The 17,953-nt window shown below is 49.6% G+C and overlaps 1 protein-coding gene and 2 non-coding genes across 3 annotated transcripts; all 3 read right to left on the reverse strand.

The window, feature by feature from the left end:
• Positions 1–1,564: 1,564 nt before the first annotated feature.
• On the reverse strand, positions 1,565–11,626 carry SSR4 (signal sequence receptor subunit 4). Its single transcript, XM_060252224.1, has 6 exons — positions 10,792–11,626; positions 8,392–8,510; positions 6,199–6,273; positions 4,714–4,803; positions 2,851–2,916; positions 1,565–1,696 (listed from the first exon to the last, which is right to left on the reverse strand). Exons 1-6 carry the CDS (start codon positions 11,036–11,038, stop codon positions 1,592–1,594), a joined length of 702 nt encoding a protein of 233 aa, XP_060108207.1. The 5' UTR covers positions 11,039–11,626; the 3' UTR covers positions 1,565–1,591.
• LOC132582036 (small nucleolar RNA SNORA42/SNORA80 family) lies at positions 4,897–5,036 on the reverse strand. The gene has a single exon (XR_009556170.1). It is a non-coding gene; the product is annotated as a small nucleolar RNA SNORA42/SNORA80 family (small nucleolar RNA).
• On the reverse strand, positions 8,153–8,289 carry LOC132582035 (small nucleolar RNA SNORA42/SNORA80 family). The gene has a single exon (XR_009556169.1). It is a non-coding gene; the product is annotated as a small nucleolar RNA SNORA42/SNORA80 family (small nucleolar RNA).
• Positions 11,627–17,953: the final 6,327 nt, after the last annotated feature.

The raw sequence follows: 17,953 nt of genomic DNA on the forward strand, positions 1-17,953 counted from the left end.
AGACGGAAGGCAAAAGAAGAAAGGGACAGCAAAAGATGAGCGCAGAAGAATAGATGCTTTTGAGATGTGGTGCTGTAGAAGAATCTTGAGAGTCCCTTGCACTGCAAGAAGATCCAGTCAGTCAGTCCTAAGGGAAATCAACCCAGACTGTTCCCTGGAAGGTCAGATGCTGAAGCGCCAATCCTTTGGCCATCCAATGAGAAGGGAGCACTCCCTGGAGAAGATCCTGATGCTGGGAAAGACAGAAGGCAAAAGAAGGGGACAGCCAAAGAGGAGATGGCTGGACAGCGTTACTGATGTAACTAACATGAATTTGAGCAGACTTCAGAGGATGGTGGAAGACAGGAGGGCCTGGCATGACTTTGTCCATGGGGTCACAAAGAGTTGGACTCGACTGTACAAAAAAAATGTTTGCCTGCCAAACTGGAAGTCATAGTGACTTCTGGCAACCCTTGCTGGGGCACAGAAGACATTCAGAAGTGGCTTCATACAGCCTGCCTCTGCCACCCAGACCTGGTATTCCAAGGTCTCCCATCCAAGTACTTGCCAGCGTCAGCCCCGCTTAGCTTCTGAGATCTGACAAGATCCCGCTTGCCCGGGCTATTCAGGTCAGAGCAAGAACCCCTTTCAATTCCAGGGTAGTGTTCGCTTTCTGGTTTCCTCTCCAACAAGCCCAGTGTTCTCCAAAAGTGACCTTTAACACCAGGAAAGATGAAAAGGTTGTGCCTGAAGCCCAACTGGTAATCCTAAGCAACACACCCCCTCCCATCACTTTCTACTGAATTAAACCATCAGATCAGACTTGCAGTGGCTGAGGTCTCAGGTCAAGGTCCTCCCCATCACCACCTGCTTGGTCCCTTTAACTGGAGGTGTTGGAGATTGAACCTGAGACCTTCTGCATGCCTAACAGAGGCTCTTCCACTGAGCCAGGGTCTCAGGTCAAGGTCTTTCCCATCACCTTCTGCCTGGTCCTTTAACTGAACATGCCGGGGATTGAACCTGGGACCTTCTGCATGCCAAGCAGATGTTCTACCACTGAGCCAGGGTCTCAGGTCAAGGTCTTTCCCATCACCTCCTGCTTGGTCCTTTTAACCAGAGATGCTGGGGACTGAACCTGGGTCCTTCTGCATGCCAAGCAGAGGCTCAGCCACTGAGCAGAGTCTCAGGTCAAGGTCTTTCACATCACCCAATCCTTTTAGCTGGAGATGCTGGGGATTGAACCTGGGACCTTCTGCATGCCAAGCAGAGGCTCTTCCACTGAGCCAGGATCCCAGCTAAAGTCATGGTCTTTCTCATCACCTCCTCCCTGGTCCTTTTAACTGGAGATGCCGGGAATTGAACCTGGGACCTTCTGCATGCCAAGCAGAGGCTCTGCCACTGAGCCATGGCCCCTCCCTTCCTGCCTGCTCTCTCACCCCTTCCCATCCCAAACAAAAAGCCTTTTGGCAGGCTGATCTTCCAAATCTGTTACAGGGGTGCTTGCGAAGCTGAGAAAGGCTAAAAAGTCGTGGCCGTGGAACCCAGCACACCCCTGCTTCCCAGGAAAGTACGGGCAAGACCGAGGTTGGCAGGAAAAGTTTATTGAAGTGCATCAGGCTTGGATGTTGCTCTTGGCGCTGAAGGCCATGTAATAAACCAGAAGGCCGATGAAGGCCGCCAGAACTTCTGTGGAGACCCACGGTCCGCTCCAGGCGCCCTGGAAGAGGGGAAGGGAAGGAAGGAAAGGTGACGGTTGGGGCTGGGGTGTATGTGTGAGGCAGGCATGAGAGAGATGACATAAAAGCAGCCATGTTGGATCAGGCCAATGGCCCATCCAGTCCAACACTCTGTGTCACACAGTGGCCAAAACTCAGGTACCATCAGGAGGCCCACCAGCAGGGCTAGAACGCCAGAAGCCCTCCCACTCTTGCCTCCCCAAGCCCCAAGTATACAGAGCATCACTGCCCCAGACATAAGAATATAAGCGAAGCCATGTTGGATCAGGCCAATGGCCCCTCCAGCCCAAAGGGCTCTTTAGCTTATATAAACATCAACTGAGGGGTGATATTATAGAGGTTTACAAGACTACGGAAAAGGTAGAGAAAGAAGTACATTTCTCCCTTTCTCACAATACAAGAACTTGTGGGCACTCCATGAAATTGCTGAGCAGTAAGGTTAGAACAGATAAAAAGGAAGTGCTTCTTCACTTGAAGGGTGATTAACACGTGGAATTCACTGCCACAGGAGGTGGCGGCGGCTGCAAGCATAGCCAGCTTCAAGAGGGGATTGGATGAACATCTGGAGGAGAGGTCCATTAGTGGCTCTTAGCCACGGCGTATTGTTGGAACTCTCTGCCTGAGGCAAGTGATGCTCTGTATTGTTGGTGCTTTGGGGGGGGCACAGTGGGAGGGCTTCAGTGCCCTGGCCCCACTGGTGGACCTCCTGATGGCCCCTGGCTTTTTGGCCACTGTGTGACACAGAGTGTTGGACTGGATGGGCCACTGGCCTGATCCAACATGGCTTCCCTTACGTTCTTATGGGCCACTGGCCTAATCCAACATGGCTTCTCTTATATTCTTAAGTCTGGGGCAGTGATGCTCTGTGTTTAGTGCTTGGGAGGGACAACAGTGGGAGGACTTCTAGTGTCCTGTCCCCACTGCTGAACCTCCTGATGGCACCTGGGTTTTTTGACACAGAGTGTTGGACTAGATGGGCCATTGGCCTGATCCAACATGGCTTCTCTTACGTTCTTATGTCTGTCTTATTCAGCCCTGGCTAGAAAACCAAGGGCTGAATTTCACAGCACAAGTTCTGTCCTTCTCGGTCTTGGTCTGGGGCCAGCTCAGTGGCTCCCCCCCTCACTTTACTCACTCGATGATCCACGTTGACTGTGAAGAGGGGCTTGATCTCAGAGACATCCTCATTGTTGCGCTGAGCCTGCAACGAAGAAAAGAAACAGAAACCAGGAAGTTAAATGGAGCTAGTCATGGGAGGGGGATGGTGACTGAAGAGCTAGCCCCGCCACCAGACCCTATTCTGAGGAGGGGCCATGGCTCAGCAGAACTGCCTCTGCTTGGCATGCAGAAGGTCCCAGGTTCAATCCCCAGCATCTCCAATTAAAAGGACCAGGCAGGAGGGGATGGGAAAGACCTTGACCTGAGACCCTGGCTCAGTGGCAGAGCCTCTGCTTGGCATGCAGAAGGTCCCAGGTTCAATCCCCAACATCTCCAGACTGCAGAGTCTGAGTAGACAATACTGGCTTGGATAGACCAAGGCTCTGATTCAATATACAACTGCTACATCTGTGTTCATGGATGAAGCCCTGCTTTAGAGGAGGGGCTGTGGCTCTGACAGAGCCTCAGCTTGGCATGCAGAAGGTCCTAGGTTCAATCCCTGGCATCTCCAGTTAAAAAAAGGACCAGGAAGTAAATGATGTGCAAGACCTCTGCCTGAAATTCTAGAAAGCCACTGCCAGTTTGAGTAGACAATGCTGACCGTTATGGACTGATGGGCTTTTTTGTATCAGGCAGCGTCATGTGTGTTCAATATTCAGCAGGGGAAACACTGAATGGATTTACAGCAATTGCAATTAAACAGCAGCATAAGAGTTGGCAGTCAAATGAGACTGCCTCCTTATTGTTAAGGCAGATGAGGCAGAGTATAATTTCATTAGATGAAAGAACTAGTCAAACTTGCACTGGATCTGTACCATCAGGGGCCTCAGCTCTCTGTGGTGCCCTGTTGTTGGCCCTCATGAGGAACTGGATGGACCACTGGTGTGATCCAGCAGGGCTCTTCTGATGTTATGAAGGCCTCGGCCTCTCTGCTCTGTTGTTGGCCCTCCAGAGGAACCGGCTGACCACTGTGGGAGACAGGATGCTGGACTAGAGGGACCCTCACTGGCCTGATCCTGCAGGGCTCTTCTGATGTTCTTATGAAGGCCTTGGCCTCTCTGCCCTGTTCTTGGCCCTCCAGAGGAACTGGCTGGCCCCTGTGTGAGACAGGATGCTCGACTAGATGGACCCTCACTGGTCTGACCCAGCAGGGCTCTTCTGATGTTCTTATGAAGGCCTTGGCCTCTCTGCCCTGTTCTTGGCCCTCCAGAGGAACTGGCTGGCCCCTGTGTGAGACAGGATGCTCGACTAGATGGACCCTCACTGGTCTGACCCAGCAGGGCTCTTCTGATGTTCTCAGGGGAAGGCCTCAGCCTCTCTGCCCTGTTCTTGGCCTTCCAGAGGAACCAGCTGGCCACTATATGAGACAGGATGCTGGACCAGAGGGACCCTCACTGATCTGATCCAGCAGGGCTCTTCTGATGTTCTTAAAAGGTACTTAATTTTCCTCCAGAAATGGTTCTTAAAATAAAAAGGTGTTAATGAGGGCTAAGATGGCATAATGCTTAATGTTCACTGCGGGGAGTGGGCTATGAGATCAAGCCCAACAGTATCTGCCAGAGTTTTCTCACACTACTAGAGAATCTTTGCCATCCACTTCCTCCCAAATCCGTGCTGAAAATCCCAACCGCCATTTCTTCTAAAAGTTACATTATTTATAGTTTGCCTTTCTCATTTTTGAGTCCAAGTGAGAAAGGCGAAATATAAGTGACGTAAATAAATTACACAGAGCGAGTCGATAATGTATCATCGACGGGCTAAGTCTTCCTATTCACCAATCTAACTGGCTGCCCCACCACAAACAGTCTTTCCCCTCCAATAAGCCAGGGGGCGATCTCACCTTCCGCAAGATGCTGTACGACTCCTCGTCAAAGAATTTCACCTCATAGGTGCCAGAGCGAGCCAGCTTATGCTCCATGCTCCAGGAGACCTGCTCGAAAAAGGGTCACTGGATCAGAACCGGAGTAAGGGGACTCTCCCCCTTGACCCAGTTAGGGACGCATATGTATCACAAAGCATGTGCAGATGTGCCACCCGCTTCAGTGGCCAGGGCTACGGCAAGCTAGACTGGCCAATGGTTCGGGGTGGTTAAGATTGCTTTAGCATGGAGCACACTATGGAAAGAGCCATGAGATCAGACCCGCCATAAATCCAGAGCCATGCGTTTAAGCAGAGAGACGAATGCTGCTTTCTCCCAATTAAAGATCACAACCCACCCCCCCACCCCAAAGTCTGATTAACAGTGCCAGCATCAAGGATGAACCCTAGGGCAGAGCTGGCCTGCTTATTTCAGCTGAGACATTCTTCTCTTATCACCACAATGCTATCATTACTGACTACAAGTTACAGTTAGTGAAGGGAGATTATTCTATATTGGGGTGGCCAATGGTAATTCTCCAGATGTTTTCTGCCTACAACTCCCATCAGCCCCAGCCAGCATGGCCAACGGCTGGGGCTAATGGGAGTTGTAGGCAAAGAACATCTGGAGAGCTACCGTTGCCCACCCCTGCTCTATACCCTTGTTCTAGCACAGAGACCCCCAGCGTGGCACCCGCTAACACTTTTTTCCAGCTCTGCCATGTGATTTCAGAAAGTGGGCAGAGTCAGGCAGGACTTTTGCCCAGCAATGCTTCTGATTGGCCACTAGAGAGAGAGTTGATTGGCTTTTGTGGATGTTTAAAATGCTACTTTGGCAGCAACTGCCACCACGGCACAAAGGCCTTCCCGATGTGACAGAAGGGAAGCTGTGGCAGCCATTCTGCAGCTGCACCTGCCACGTTGTGCCCAGAAAATAAAAAAAAAACAAATGGTAGGGACCCCTCTTCTAGCACTTCTAGCTGCCCAGAGCCTGCTTAGGCGGGGAGGGCAGGACATGAATCAAATCAATCATAAATCAAATCTTTTCAAGCATGGAAAGTGAGCGAACGTTCCTAAGGCGGGGAACTCCGTTCCTAGTGCTGTACCGGCAAAACCGACTTCTTTTTTTACTTCCTTAACTTATTCAGTTTGCTTCTCTTTTTTTTTTTTGCCGCTACATTTTTTTTTAAAACAGTGAGATCAAACAGGGAAGGGTTTGGAAGCAAAATGAGCGAAAGTCGCTGGGTTTCAAGAAAACTGCGTCACAGAACAGTCCAAACAAAAAGCACTTCTGAGACTGGATGCGGCACAGTGATTCAGAAGTTAAGGCCACAGAGACAGACAATCGTGACCTAAAAGTACCATTTCAGACAGCTGATGAAGCTAGGACTCCATTTCGTGGCCAAGGCTTTTCCTCATCCAGCAATGCCCAATTACATTCCCCTCCTGCAACCAGAGGTAGCCTTACCTGATAGCGGCCAACATCCTGACCCCGAGTGACCGGAAACTGCTTCCCGTTAACATCTGCATAGAGGGCTACGTTCTAGAGAAAGGCAAGAACATAAGAGAAGCCATGTTGGATCAGGCCAATGACCCATCCAGTCCAACACTGTGTCACACGGGGGGTTTTATTGAGAGCCATTTTGGTGCAGTGGTTAAGTGGTCTTATCTGGGAGAACCTAGTTTGATTCCCACTCCTTCACATGCGCCTACTGATGTGACCTTGAGTCAGCCACAAGTTCTCAGAAGAGCAGTTTCTGTTAAAGCTCTCTGAGCATCGCCTAGCACACAGGGCGTCTGTTGGGGGGAAGGGAAGGAGATTGTAAGCTGCACTGAGACTCTTTCAGGTAGTACATGGCGTCCATCTTTCCGATATATATATATATATATACACACACACACACACACATATATACACACACACACACATATACACATACATATACACACACATATATATACATACTGTGGCTAATAGCCACTGATGGACCTCTGCTCCATATTTTTATCCAATCCCCTCTTAAAGCTGGCTATTCTTGTAACCGCCACCACCTCCTGTGGCAGTGAATTCCACATGTTAATCACCCTTTGGGTGAAGAAGGACTTCCTTTGATCCATTTTAACCTGACTGCTCAGCAATTTCATTGAATGCCCACGAGTTCTTGTATTGTGAGAAAGGGTTAAAAGGACTTCTTTCTCTACTTTCTCCACCCCATGCATAATCTTGTAAACCTCTATCATGTCACCCCGCAATCAACGTTTCTCCAAGCTAAAGAACCCCAAGTGTTTTAACCTTTCTTCGTAGGGAAAGTGTTCCAAACCTTTAATCATTTTTCTGCACTTTTTCCAATGCTATAATATCCTTTTTGAGGTGCGGCGACCAGAACTGCACACAGTACTCCAAATGAGACCGCACCATCGATTTATACAGGGGCATTATGATACTGGCTGATTTGCTTTCAATTCCCTTCCTAATAATTCCCAGCATGATGTTGGCCTTTTTTATTGCAATCGCACGCTGTCTTGACATTTTCAGTGAGTTATCTACCACGACCCCAAGATCTCTCTCTTGGTCAGTCTCTGCCAGTTCACAAATCATCAACACAAGGCATGACTGACACTGGTTTGCTTGCTACCTTCTCTCAAAAAAGGTATTACAGAACTCTAGTTTCTTCACAGTTTGGAGGTAAAGCAAGATCGGCCATGGTCAGTACGTGGATGGGAGACCACCAAGGAAGTCCATGGTTGCTATGCCGACGGGGGAAATGACAAACCAACCGTTTGTCTCTGCCATGACCTGGATGGTCCAGGGTAGCCCGATGTTGTCTGATCCTACAATCTAAACACGGTCAGCCCTTGTTAGTATCTGGATGGGAAGATTAAGGTCGCTATACAGAGGCAGGCAATGGCAAACCGCCTCTGTTCGTCTCTTGCCTTGAAAACCTTATGCTCCCGGGGTAACCATGAGTTGGTTGCAATAATATGAGAAAGGTGGGCACACCCTCCTTCATCTTCAAATGCCAGCCCCCTGGTTATACAGCACGCTAGACTATTGGTAGTAGTCAAAGAGCTTGGTTCGAGACCAGATGATACTAAAGAACTAGTTTGGTGTAGTGGTTAAGTGTGCAGACTCTTATCTGGGAGAATTGGGTTTGATTCCCCACTCCTCCACTTGCACCTGCTGGAATGGCCTTGAATTAGCCATAGCTCTCACAGGAGTTGTCCTTGAAAGGGCAGCTTCTGGGAGAGCTCTCAGCCCACCAACCTCACAGGGTGTCTGTTGTGGTGGTGGGGGGGAGATATAGGAGATGATAAGCCGCTGAGTCTCTGATTCAGAAAGAAGGGCGGGGTACAAACCTGCAGTCTTCTTCTTGGTTCACACTGTTAATTCTTGAATGTGTTTGTAGCCCTCCCCCAAATGCACATGTACCACCCGCTTCAGTGGCTGGCGCTACAGAAAGCCAGGCCAGCCAATGGTTCGGGGAGATCAGATGCTATGGCATGGGGTACACTATGAGAAGCCCATGGAGTGGGGCCTGCCATAAATCCAAAACCATGCACTTGCTAAATAACGATTCCCCCGTCATCCCACTAAAGCAAAAACAGCACACTCTATCCTAGTCCCAACCCCCTGTTACAAACCCATCAAATTAGCACTCACCTGGGCTCCGTTTTTACAGGTGAGAGAAATCTCAACGACAAAGACAGTCTCGGAAGAGATGACAGCATCAGAGGTAGTGTAGTAGGATGGTGAGATGGTTGGTTCTGTGCAAGTTTCAGCTGACAAACAAGAGAAACTGACATGAATACGGCATTCAGAGCCAAACGGAAAAGGGTAGAAGGTTTTCTGCATGGCAAAGTCCATACAGGGTTCCACATCTCACCTGAAATCTATAGACCAGGGGTGGCCAAACTTGCTTAACGTAAGAGCCAAATAGAATAAACACCAAATGTATGAGAGCTGCAAGGCATGACCATCAGATGTTTGAAAGCCACAAGGAAGGGAGGGAGGCAAATAGATGGTAGGTGGGAGGAGGGAGGTAGAAAGAAAGCAACTTTAACTATAAATGCATTCTCTAAGCTGCCAGCCTGCTTGTGGTTTCCGAGCTGCAGTTTGGCCACCCGCTATGGAAAGGTATCAGAATTTACCTCAAGGCACCCCAGGGGGTTCAGTTCTATGAGCCTTCAAAGAAGCTGCCCCTATCCTTCATTATTTCCAATGGAAGGAAGGCATTGAAAAGTTGTGCGATGCCTTTCGATGTGATGGCCAGAACTCCCTTTGGAGTTCAATTGTGCTTGTCACAGCCTTGCTCCTGGCTCCACCCCCAACGTCCCCAGATATTTCTTGAATTGGACTTGGCAACCCTACACTGAACCCTAACTTTGTTCTAAATGGGGATTAGAGAGAATCAGAGAGGCTTACAATCTCCGATATCTTCTCCTCCCACAACTGACACCCTGTGAGGTGGGTGGGGCTGACAGGGCTCTTGCAGCAGCTGCCCTTTCAAGGACAACTCTTGTGATAGCTGGGGATGTTTAGCCTGGAGAAGAGACGGCTGAGAGGTGATAGGACCACCATCTTCAAGTACTTGAAGGGCTGCCATACAGAGGATGGTGTTGAATTGTTTTCTGTGGCCCCGGAAGGTAATAATAATAAATTTTATTTATATCCTGCCCTCCCCACCGAAGCAGGCTCAGGGCGGCTTACAACATATAAAAATTACAATTTGCAATATAAAAACCTCAGTACAATACAGCACATAGTTCATTAAATAAAACCATCATAATTAAAACCATCATTTACAATTAAAATTAACATCTGCGGTGCTACATATCAGATATTTTCCTCAGTAAGTTTGGTGGCTGGATATAATAGATTAATAGATATTAATAGATTATGTCTACAACAGGTCTACATTAAGTCTACATTTAAGCAAAGGCCATTTGAAAAAGAGTAGTCTTGCAGGCCCTACGGAATTGGTCAAGACTCCGCAGGGCCCGCACTTCATCCGGTAGTTGGTTCCACCAGTGTGGCGCTACGATCGAAAAGGCCCAGGCACATGTGCTCTTCAATTTGGCCTCCTTCGGTCCAGGGATTGTCAACCAGTTCAGGTAGGACCAAAACCAACAGGTTGAAATTAAATCAAAAGAGTTTCTAGCTCAACATCAGAAAGAACTTCCTGACGTTTTGAGTGGTTCCTCAGTAGAACAGGCTTCCTCCTCAGGAGGTGGTGGGCTCTCCTTCCTTGGAGGTTTTTCAACAGAGGCTAGAGGGCCATCTGACAGTGATGAAGATCCTGTGAATTTAGGGGGAGGTGTTTGTAAGTTTCCTGCATTGTGCAGGGGGTTGGACTAGATGACCAAAGAGGTCCCTTCCAACTCTATGACTTTATGTTCATAGGCACAAAACCTCTGAATTCCAGGGCAGTGTTCCCTCTAAGCTGAGTTAGCGTGAGCTGGCTCACAAATTTTTAGCTTCCAGCTCACACCTTTTTGTCTTAGCTCAGGAAGGATGACCCCAGAGCACACTAATCGATGCAGCAGCTCACAGCTTTCATGCCAGTAGCTCACAAAGTAGAATTTATGCTCACAAGCCTCTGCAGCATAGAGGGAACCTGGATCCCAGAGCCAGGCGACAACCTCAGGGGAAGGCCTCGGCCTGTCGCTGGTCCTCATAAGAACATAAGAGAAGCCATGTTGGATCAGGCCAATGGCCCATCCACTCCAACACTCTGTCGCACAGTGGCCATTATATGTGTGTGTGTGTATATATATACACACACACACAGATATATATACTGTGGCTAATAGCCACTGATGGACCTCTGCTCCATATGTTGATCCAATCCCCTCTTGAAGGTGGCCATGCTTGCAGCCGCCGCCATCTCCTGTGGCAGAGAATTCCACATGTTAATCACCCTTTGGGTGAAGAAGGACTTCCGTTTATCCGCTTTAACCCGACTGTTCAGCAATTTCATTGCCTCAAAGGCGCCTGGTGGCTGGCCACCACGTGGAAAAGACAGACCCACCACCACCCCTTGAAGGAAGGCTCTCTGCATACCTCGCGTCCCGCCCAGCACGAGCAGCAGGGAAAGCAGCCCAGCCAGGCCCCAGCCGGCCCCCGCCATCGCCGGTCCCGAGAGAGGAAAAGACCTGCCGCGTCGCAACCAACCACGTCCAGCCCGCCCCGCGGGGGTTGCCGGGAAGGGTCCCGGAAGCACGCCAGCCAATCGAGGTGTTCTCCCTCGGCACGTGACACAAGTAACGCCGTCGAAGTTACACGTCGGCCTCCTCGTGCCAAGGCGCATGCGCAGCTCGGTTCACCCCCTCCCCGTCGAGTGGGGCTCACGAGTGGCGCGTGCGCAGCTCCGGCTGAGTCGGGCTCAATTGCGGCGCATGCGTGGCTCGGCTCCTTTTGGGGGGGCGGAGCGGCGCATGCGCTGCTGCTTGGCTCCTTCGCTAACTAGGGATTCAAGGACTCTTCGTCAGCACAAGGCGGAAATATATCGATGGACAGATTCGTGTCTCCGTTTAGCCAGTCAAAGAAAAACGGCATCGGAAATTCCATAACCAGACAAAGGAAATCTCGCTTCCTTTTCTAAAATGGCCGCCGGAGGCTACTGCGCAAGCGTAAAGACGAGGCTCTGTCAGAGAAAAAAGTTGCGATCTGCGCATGTGCATTAATTCATCGGCGGGAATTGATTATACTTGCCGCCTTTTTTATTTTTTTGGCCCAACCGTTTTCTTCTCACCCCCCCCCCCCAAAAAAAGTGTCGCGAGATTTGGGACCACGAACACATTCATTCCTTTTTGTGAGTCATGACAGCGAGCCAAAATAGAGCTTTTCTCCCCAATAAATTCCGGTACCGAAAATATCCCGTCCCAACTGCCAAATTAATTGAGACGTCGGTCGGCAACCGCCGACGTTGGTTTTCATTGGTAGAGGCTTGGCTCCCTGGTGTTGCTGATTGGCGGAATACAAAAAAAGGGCGGGATGAAAAAACGGCGTCCCCAAGCGGCCTAGTATTTTTTCAATAGTAAGGACGTTGGGAGGCGAACAGGGACGTTGATTGGGCAAGGCGGGGAGTACGGCGAATGTGATTGGCCAGAGACTATGATTTATGGACTGGTCTCATGGAGGAGAATGTTAATAAGGCCCATCGCCATGGCAACCTCTCCTTGAGGAGACAGTTTTAGGCCTGGGGGCCTATAGTTGCTGATCCCTAGATTAGGCTTCTTGATGGGTTGATGGCGCTTGTCAAAGCCAAGGGAAGGGGGCATCAGTCTTCCAGCTTTTGTAGACAGCTCCAGACTCCTTAAATATACGGAGGGGTAGATCCAAGTGAGCAGTAGGGTTGCCAAGTCCAATACAAGAAATATCTGGGGACTCTGGGAGTGGAGCCAGGAGACTCTGGGGGTGGAGCCAGGAGACTTTGGGGGTGGAGCTAGGAGACAGAATTGTGTCACAGAGACAGGGGAAGGAAAGAAAACGGAGCTCAGGTTTTGCAGCCTGTGTCAGTCTTCACGGCTAGCTTTTCTCTGCACAACACAGAGATGGGGGTAGGGCTAGCTTTGGCTTTTCTTGTGAACCGGTATTGAGGCTTCCTTGGCCCAGTGCCGCGTCGTGACCCTGCAAATGGGAAACACTGATGTGGATCAATTCTCCATTATACCCTATGGGAATAAGTCTCCATAGGAAGTAATGCCCAGTAGACATTTCCTACCCGCCCCCTGCTTTCTGATGACCCTGAAGCGGGGAGAGGGCCTGCAAACTAAGAGATCCCCTGCCCCCCACCTGGGGATTGGCAACCCTAGTGGGCAGCCGTGTAGGGCTCAAGCAATTGAACAAAGTAGGAGTCCGATAGCACTTTTAAGTCCGCCAAAGTTTCATTCAGAATGTAAGCTTTCGTGTGCTAGAAGCACATGTCATCAGACAATAGGATGGAATGGCAGACAGTCCTAAATACAGAGAAAGTGGGCAGTGAATTAGAATACAAAATAATGGAAATGTTTGTTAGCAGATTAAAATAAGCACAGTTTGGGGTCTGGCGATGGTGAGTTTATGTTAAGCGGGCTGCATCAACAAGGGGGGGCAATATAAATCAGAATAGCAGATTGATGTCTGTGTGACGTGCCATAAGTAAGAGTCAGTTGTGATGTTAGCTCTGGGTTTAAAATGAGGGTGTTAGTTTCTCAAGACGTTTAATTTACATGTTTAAATTAAACGTCTTGAGAAACTAACACCCTCATGTTTAACATAAACATAACCTCTTGTTTAACATAAACTAACACCGAATACTATGCTGAAAATTTAGTGCCTCTGCCTCAAAACACACACACCCGAGCCCCAGATACCACAGATAAATTCTCCATTATACCCTATGGGAATAGGTCTCCATAGGGTATAATGGAGTGCCCAGCAGACATTTCCCTCCCCCCCCCACTTTCTGATGACCCTGAAGCAGGGGGAGGGCCTCCAAACCGGGGGATCCCCTGCCCCCACCTGGGGATTGGCAGCCCTACTCATTAGGCTCCACCCCCAAATCTCCAGGAGTTTCCCAACCGGGAGCTGACAACCCTACAAGGGAGTACTTAACCATATCAGTTGTATAAAGTGTGTGTCGGCAGGGGGGGAGGAAGAAACAGCCACTTGGGCCTCTGTGCTGCAAAGATATCCTCCTCAAAGCATAGGGTGGTTTTGCAAAGAGGTATTGGCAGGATTGCCCCTAAAGTAGGGGTGTCAAACATGCGACCCAGGGGCCAAATCAGGCCCCCGAAGGGCTCCTATAAGGCCCCCAAGCAACTATCTGCTTCCTTCTCCCTCTCTTTTGCTTTCTTCTGCATCACAGTTTGTTTTGCCAGGCTTGCTCAATTGCACAGGAGATACAGAGCAAAACCTCTATTTTCTCCATTGGCTGAGGCTCCTCCCTTGGGGAGGAAGGTGGGGAAGGAGACCCTGCTTTGCCAGGCTCTCTCAGTTGCACAGCAGAGCTACTGAGCCAAGCCTCTCTTCCTTCTATTGGCTGAGACTCCTCCCTGTCCTGGTCCCTCGGGGAAGGAAGGAAAGAGCCAGAGCTTCTTTTGCCCATTTCCCTGGATTATGTGGGAGAAAGCACTGTTAAGACCAAGGAGTGCGAATGTTTTAAACATGTTTAATTTTAATATTTTTTTTTATTGTTTGTGTCCTTTATAAAGTTTATATCTCTGCTGCCTGGCATTACATTTGATGATACTCGTGGCCCGGCCCAACAACGTTTCATTTATGTTGGATCCAGCCCTCATAACAAATGACTTTGACACCCCTGCTCTAAAGTCCTTTCCTTTGTGTTCTGTAAGACAGGGGTGGCCAACAGTAGCTCTCCAGATGTTTTTTTTGCCTACAACTCCCATCAGCCCCAGCCATTGGCCATGCTGGCTGGGGCTGATGGGAGTTGTAGGCAAAAAAAAATCTGGAGAGCTACCGTTGGCCGCCCCTGCTGTAAGCCATCCCCTCAGCAACAGAAAGGTCTTGTTTTAGAAGCAGATTGTGACGGCAGATAAGGCTTTGATTGAGTCGGCAGCCGCAAACCAAAGATGGAAATCAGCAGCCACCAACCGCAATCTGTGTCTGGAGGGGAAACTTTTGCGTCAGCGTCTCTGCGGAGAAGAACCGCGCACGTTGCATTCCCCCACCGTGAAGAGAGCACTCCCTCTTCGAGGCGGTTGCCTAAAAAGCAGAAATGAGTCGTGAGGGAAGATTTCCTCCCTCAGTAATAGGGGAAAGGTGAATGTTTAAGGCAGTGGCCCCTGACTATTTTGAGCCTGCCGCCACTGCCGGAATTCTGCCACAGCATGCTGGGCGCAGCTGCAAAATGGCTGCTGCATAGGGTTGCCAAGACCAATTCAAGCGATATCAGGGGACTTTGGGGTGGAGCCAGGATATTTTGGGGTTGGAGCCAGGAGCAAGGTTGTGACAAGCATAACTGAACTCCAAAGGGAGTTCTGGCCATTACATTTAAAGGGACTTGCATGCCTTTTAAATACTTTCCCTCCATTGGAAATAATGAAGGAGAGGGGCACCTTCTTTTGGGGCTCATAGAATGGGACCCCCTGGTCCAATCTTTTTGAAATTTGAAGGGTATTTTGGGGAGAGGCACTGGACGCTATGCTGAACATTTGGTGCCTCTACCTCAAAAAATGGGGGGGGGCAGAGCCCCAGATACCCATGGATCAATTCTCCATTATACTCTATGGGAATTGGTCTCCATAGAGAATAATGGAGTGCCCAGTAGACATTTCCACCCCCGGCTTTCTGATTCCCTGCCCTCACCTGGGGATTGGCAACCCTACTGCCACAGGAAGCAGAGCTAGCCACAAAATGGTTGCCACCGCTTTCCTTCAGCGGCTACCGAAGCAGCACTTTTGAAAATCTGCACAGCCAATCAACTCTCCAGTGGCCAGTCAGAAACCTTGCTGGAAAAGGCTCGATCTGGTCCAACTCGTGGAGAAATTATCTCTGTGTATCTGGGGCTTGGGGTAGGACTGCCAAGCCCCCAGGCCAGGTGGGGGAACCTCCCCCGACATCGCCAGTGTGATGATGTCACTTGGAAATGACGTCATCGTGCCAGCCACTCTGGGCGTTTCTGGGAAAACTCTATGGTTTTCCTGGACGGTCTAGCAATTTGGGAGGGAAAACTCTATGGTACTATAGGTACTGCATAAATTATTGTGGCTGCGGAAGACTCAGCAACCCTAACTGGGGGGGAGGTTATTTTTGAGGCGGAGGTACCAAATTTTCACCATAGCATCTGGTGTCTTGCCCCAAAACACCCCCCAAGCTTCAAAAAGATTGGACCAGGAGGTCCAATTCTATGAGCCCCCCAAAAAGGTGCCCCTGCCCTATCCTTCATTATTTCCAAATGGAGGGAAGGCATTTAAAAGGCATGTGGTCTCTTTAAATGTGAGGGCCAGAACTCCCTTTGGAGTCCAGACATGCTTGTCACACCCTTGATCCTTGCTGCACCCCCCAAAGTGTCCTGGCTCCACCCCAAAAGTCCCCTGGCTCCACCCCCCAAGTCCCCAGATATTTCTTGAGTCAGACCTGGCAACTCTAGTGGCAAAGGATTGTGGTTAAATTTTCGGCAGTGTGCACACTGAGTTAGCATTACCAGCACCGTACACTGTACATTTAAACATACGAAGCAGTTTGGTGCTCCGAGCTAGACCTTTGGACTGTCAAGGTCAGTCTTTCCAATATACAGGCCAGATGGACTCACATTCTAGTTGTATCTGGAGAACTGAGCTGTGACTCAAAAAATCTCATACCCGGCCACTAATCTTGTTAATCTTTAAGGTGCTACTGGACTCTTGCTGTTTTCTGAGATCAGTCATCTTTGCTCTAAGAACATAAGAGAAGCCATCAGGCCAATGACCCATTCAATCCAACACACTGCGTCACACAGTGGCCAAAACCCAGGTGCCATCAGGAGGTCCACCAGCAGGGTCAGAACTCCAGAAGCCCTCCCACTGTTGCCCCCCAAGCACCAAGAATACAGAGCATCACCACCCCATACATAAGACTGTAAGAGAAGCCATACTGCAGGGGTGGTCAACAGAAGCTCTCCAGATGTTTTTTGCCTACAACTCCCATCAGCCCCAGCCAGCATGGCCAATGGCTTGGGCTGATGGGAGTGGTAGGCAAAAAACATCTGGAGAGCTACCGTTGGCCACCCCTGCCATACTGCATTAGGTCAATGACCCATCCAATCCTACACTGTGTCACACAGTGGCCAAAACCCAGAGGCCATCAGGAGATCCACCAGCAGGGCCAGAACTCCAGAAACTCTCCCACTGGAGAATTCTGGGGCAGTGATGCCCTGTATTTTGGGTGCTTGGGAAGGGAAACAGTGGGGGGGCTTCTAGTGTCCTGGTCCCACTGGTGGACCTCCTGATGGCACTTGGGATATTTTTTTTTTTTGCCACTGTGTGACACAGTGTTGGATTGGATGGGCCATTGGCCTGATCCAACATGGCTTCTCTTATGTTCTTAGGTTCACTGTTGCGCCCCCCTCCCCAGCATCAAGAATATGGAGCCTCACTTGCCCCAGACAGAAGAACATAAGAGAAGCCATGTTGGATCAGGCCAATGGCCCATCCAGTCCAGCACTCTGTGTCACAGAAGAACATAAGAGAAGCCATGTTGGATCAGGCCAATGGCCCACCCAGTCCAACACTCTGTGTCACATAAGAACATAAGAACATAAGAGAAGCCATGTTGGATCAGGCCAATGGCCCACCCAGTGCAACACTCTGTGTCAAATAAGAACATAAGAGAAGCCATGTTGGATCAGGCCTATGGCCCACCCAGTCCAACACTCTGTGTCACAGAAGAACATAAGAGAAGCCATGTTGGATCAGGCCAGTGGCCCATCCTGTCCAACACTCTGTGTCACAGAAGAACATAAAAGAAGCCATGTTGGATCAGGCCAATGGCCCACCCAGTCCAACACTCTGTGTCACAGAAGAACATAAGAGAAGCCATGTTGGATCAGGCCAATGGCCCATCCAGTCCAGCACTCTGTGAAACACTGTGTCCAAAGCCCAGGGGACATCAGGAGATCCACCAGTGGGTAGAGGGTGGGTAGGTGTGGGAGTGGAAAGACATGCAGGAGGGAGGCGGCTGATAAGGTCCCCTGGGCACTGTTTCCACATGACTGACTAAACCAGGGGTGTCAAACTTATTTGTTATGAGAGTCAGATCAGGCATAAATGAGACCTTGTAGGGCCGGGCCATGCTGATTTGCTTTCTATCTTCCTCCTAATAATCCCCAGCATAGCATTTCCCCCTTTTTTATTGCAGTCAGGCACTGAGTTGACATCTTCAGTGATTTATCTGCCATGATTCCAAGATCTCTCTCCTGGAAAGTTTACTGCCAGTTCAGGCCCAACTACAAGTATTTATAGTTGGGATTTTTGGCTCCAATGTACATTACTTTGCACTTGCTCACATTGGACCTCATTTGTCACCAGGGGTGGATTAACCATTAAGCAAACGAAGCACATGCTTGGGGCACCAGGGCTAAAGGGGGCACCACAAAGTTGGGAAAAGGGTGAAAAGGAAAAAAAAGGAATGAAGGTTTTTTGTTGGCGAGGTGCAGTGTCGAAGGCTATGTTTAAAAGTAAAATGATGGAGCCAGATTCAGTTGTCATGACTGTCATTTCAATGACCTCTCTGCCCCTTTTTA

This window comes from Heteronotia binoei, chromosome 13, assembly GCF_032191835.1.
Source record: "Heteronotia binoei isolate CCM8104 ecotype False Entrance Well chromosome 13, APGP_CSIRO_Hbin_v1, whole genome shotgun sequence".
In the NCBI taxonomy this organism is placed as follows: domain Eukaryota; kingdom Metazoa; phylum Chordata; class Lepidosauria; order Squamata; family Gekkonidae; genus Heteronotia; species Heteronotia binoei.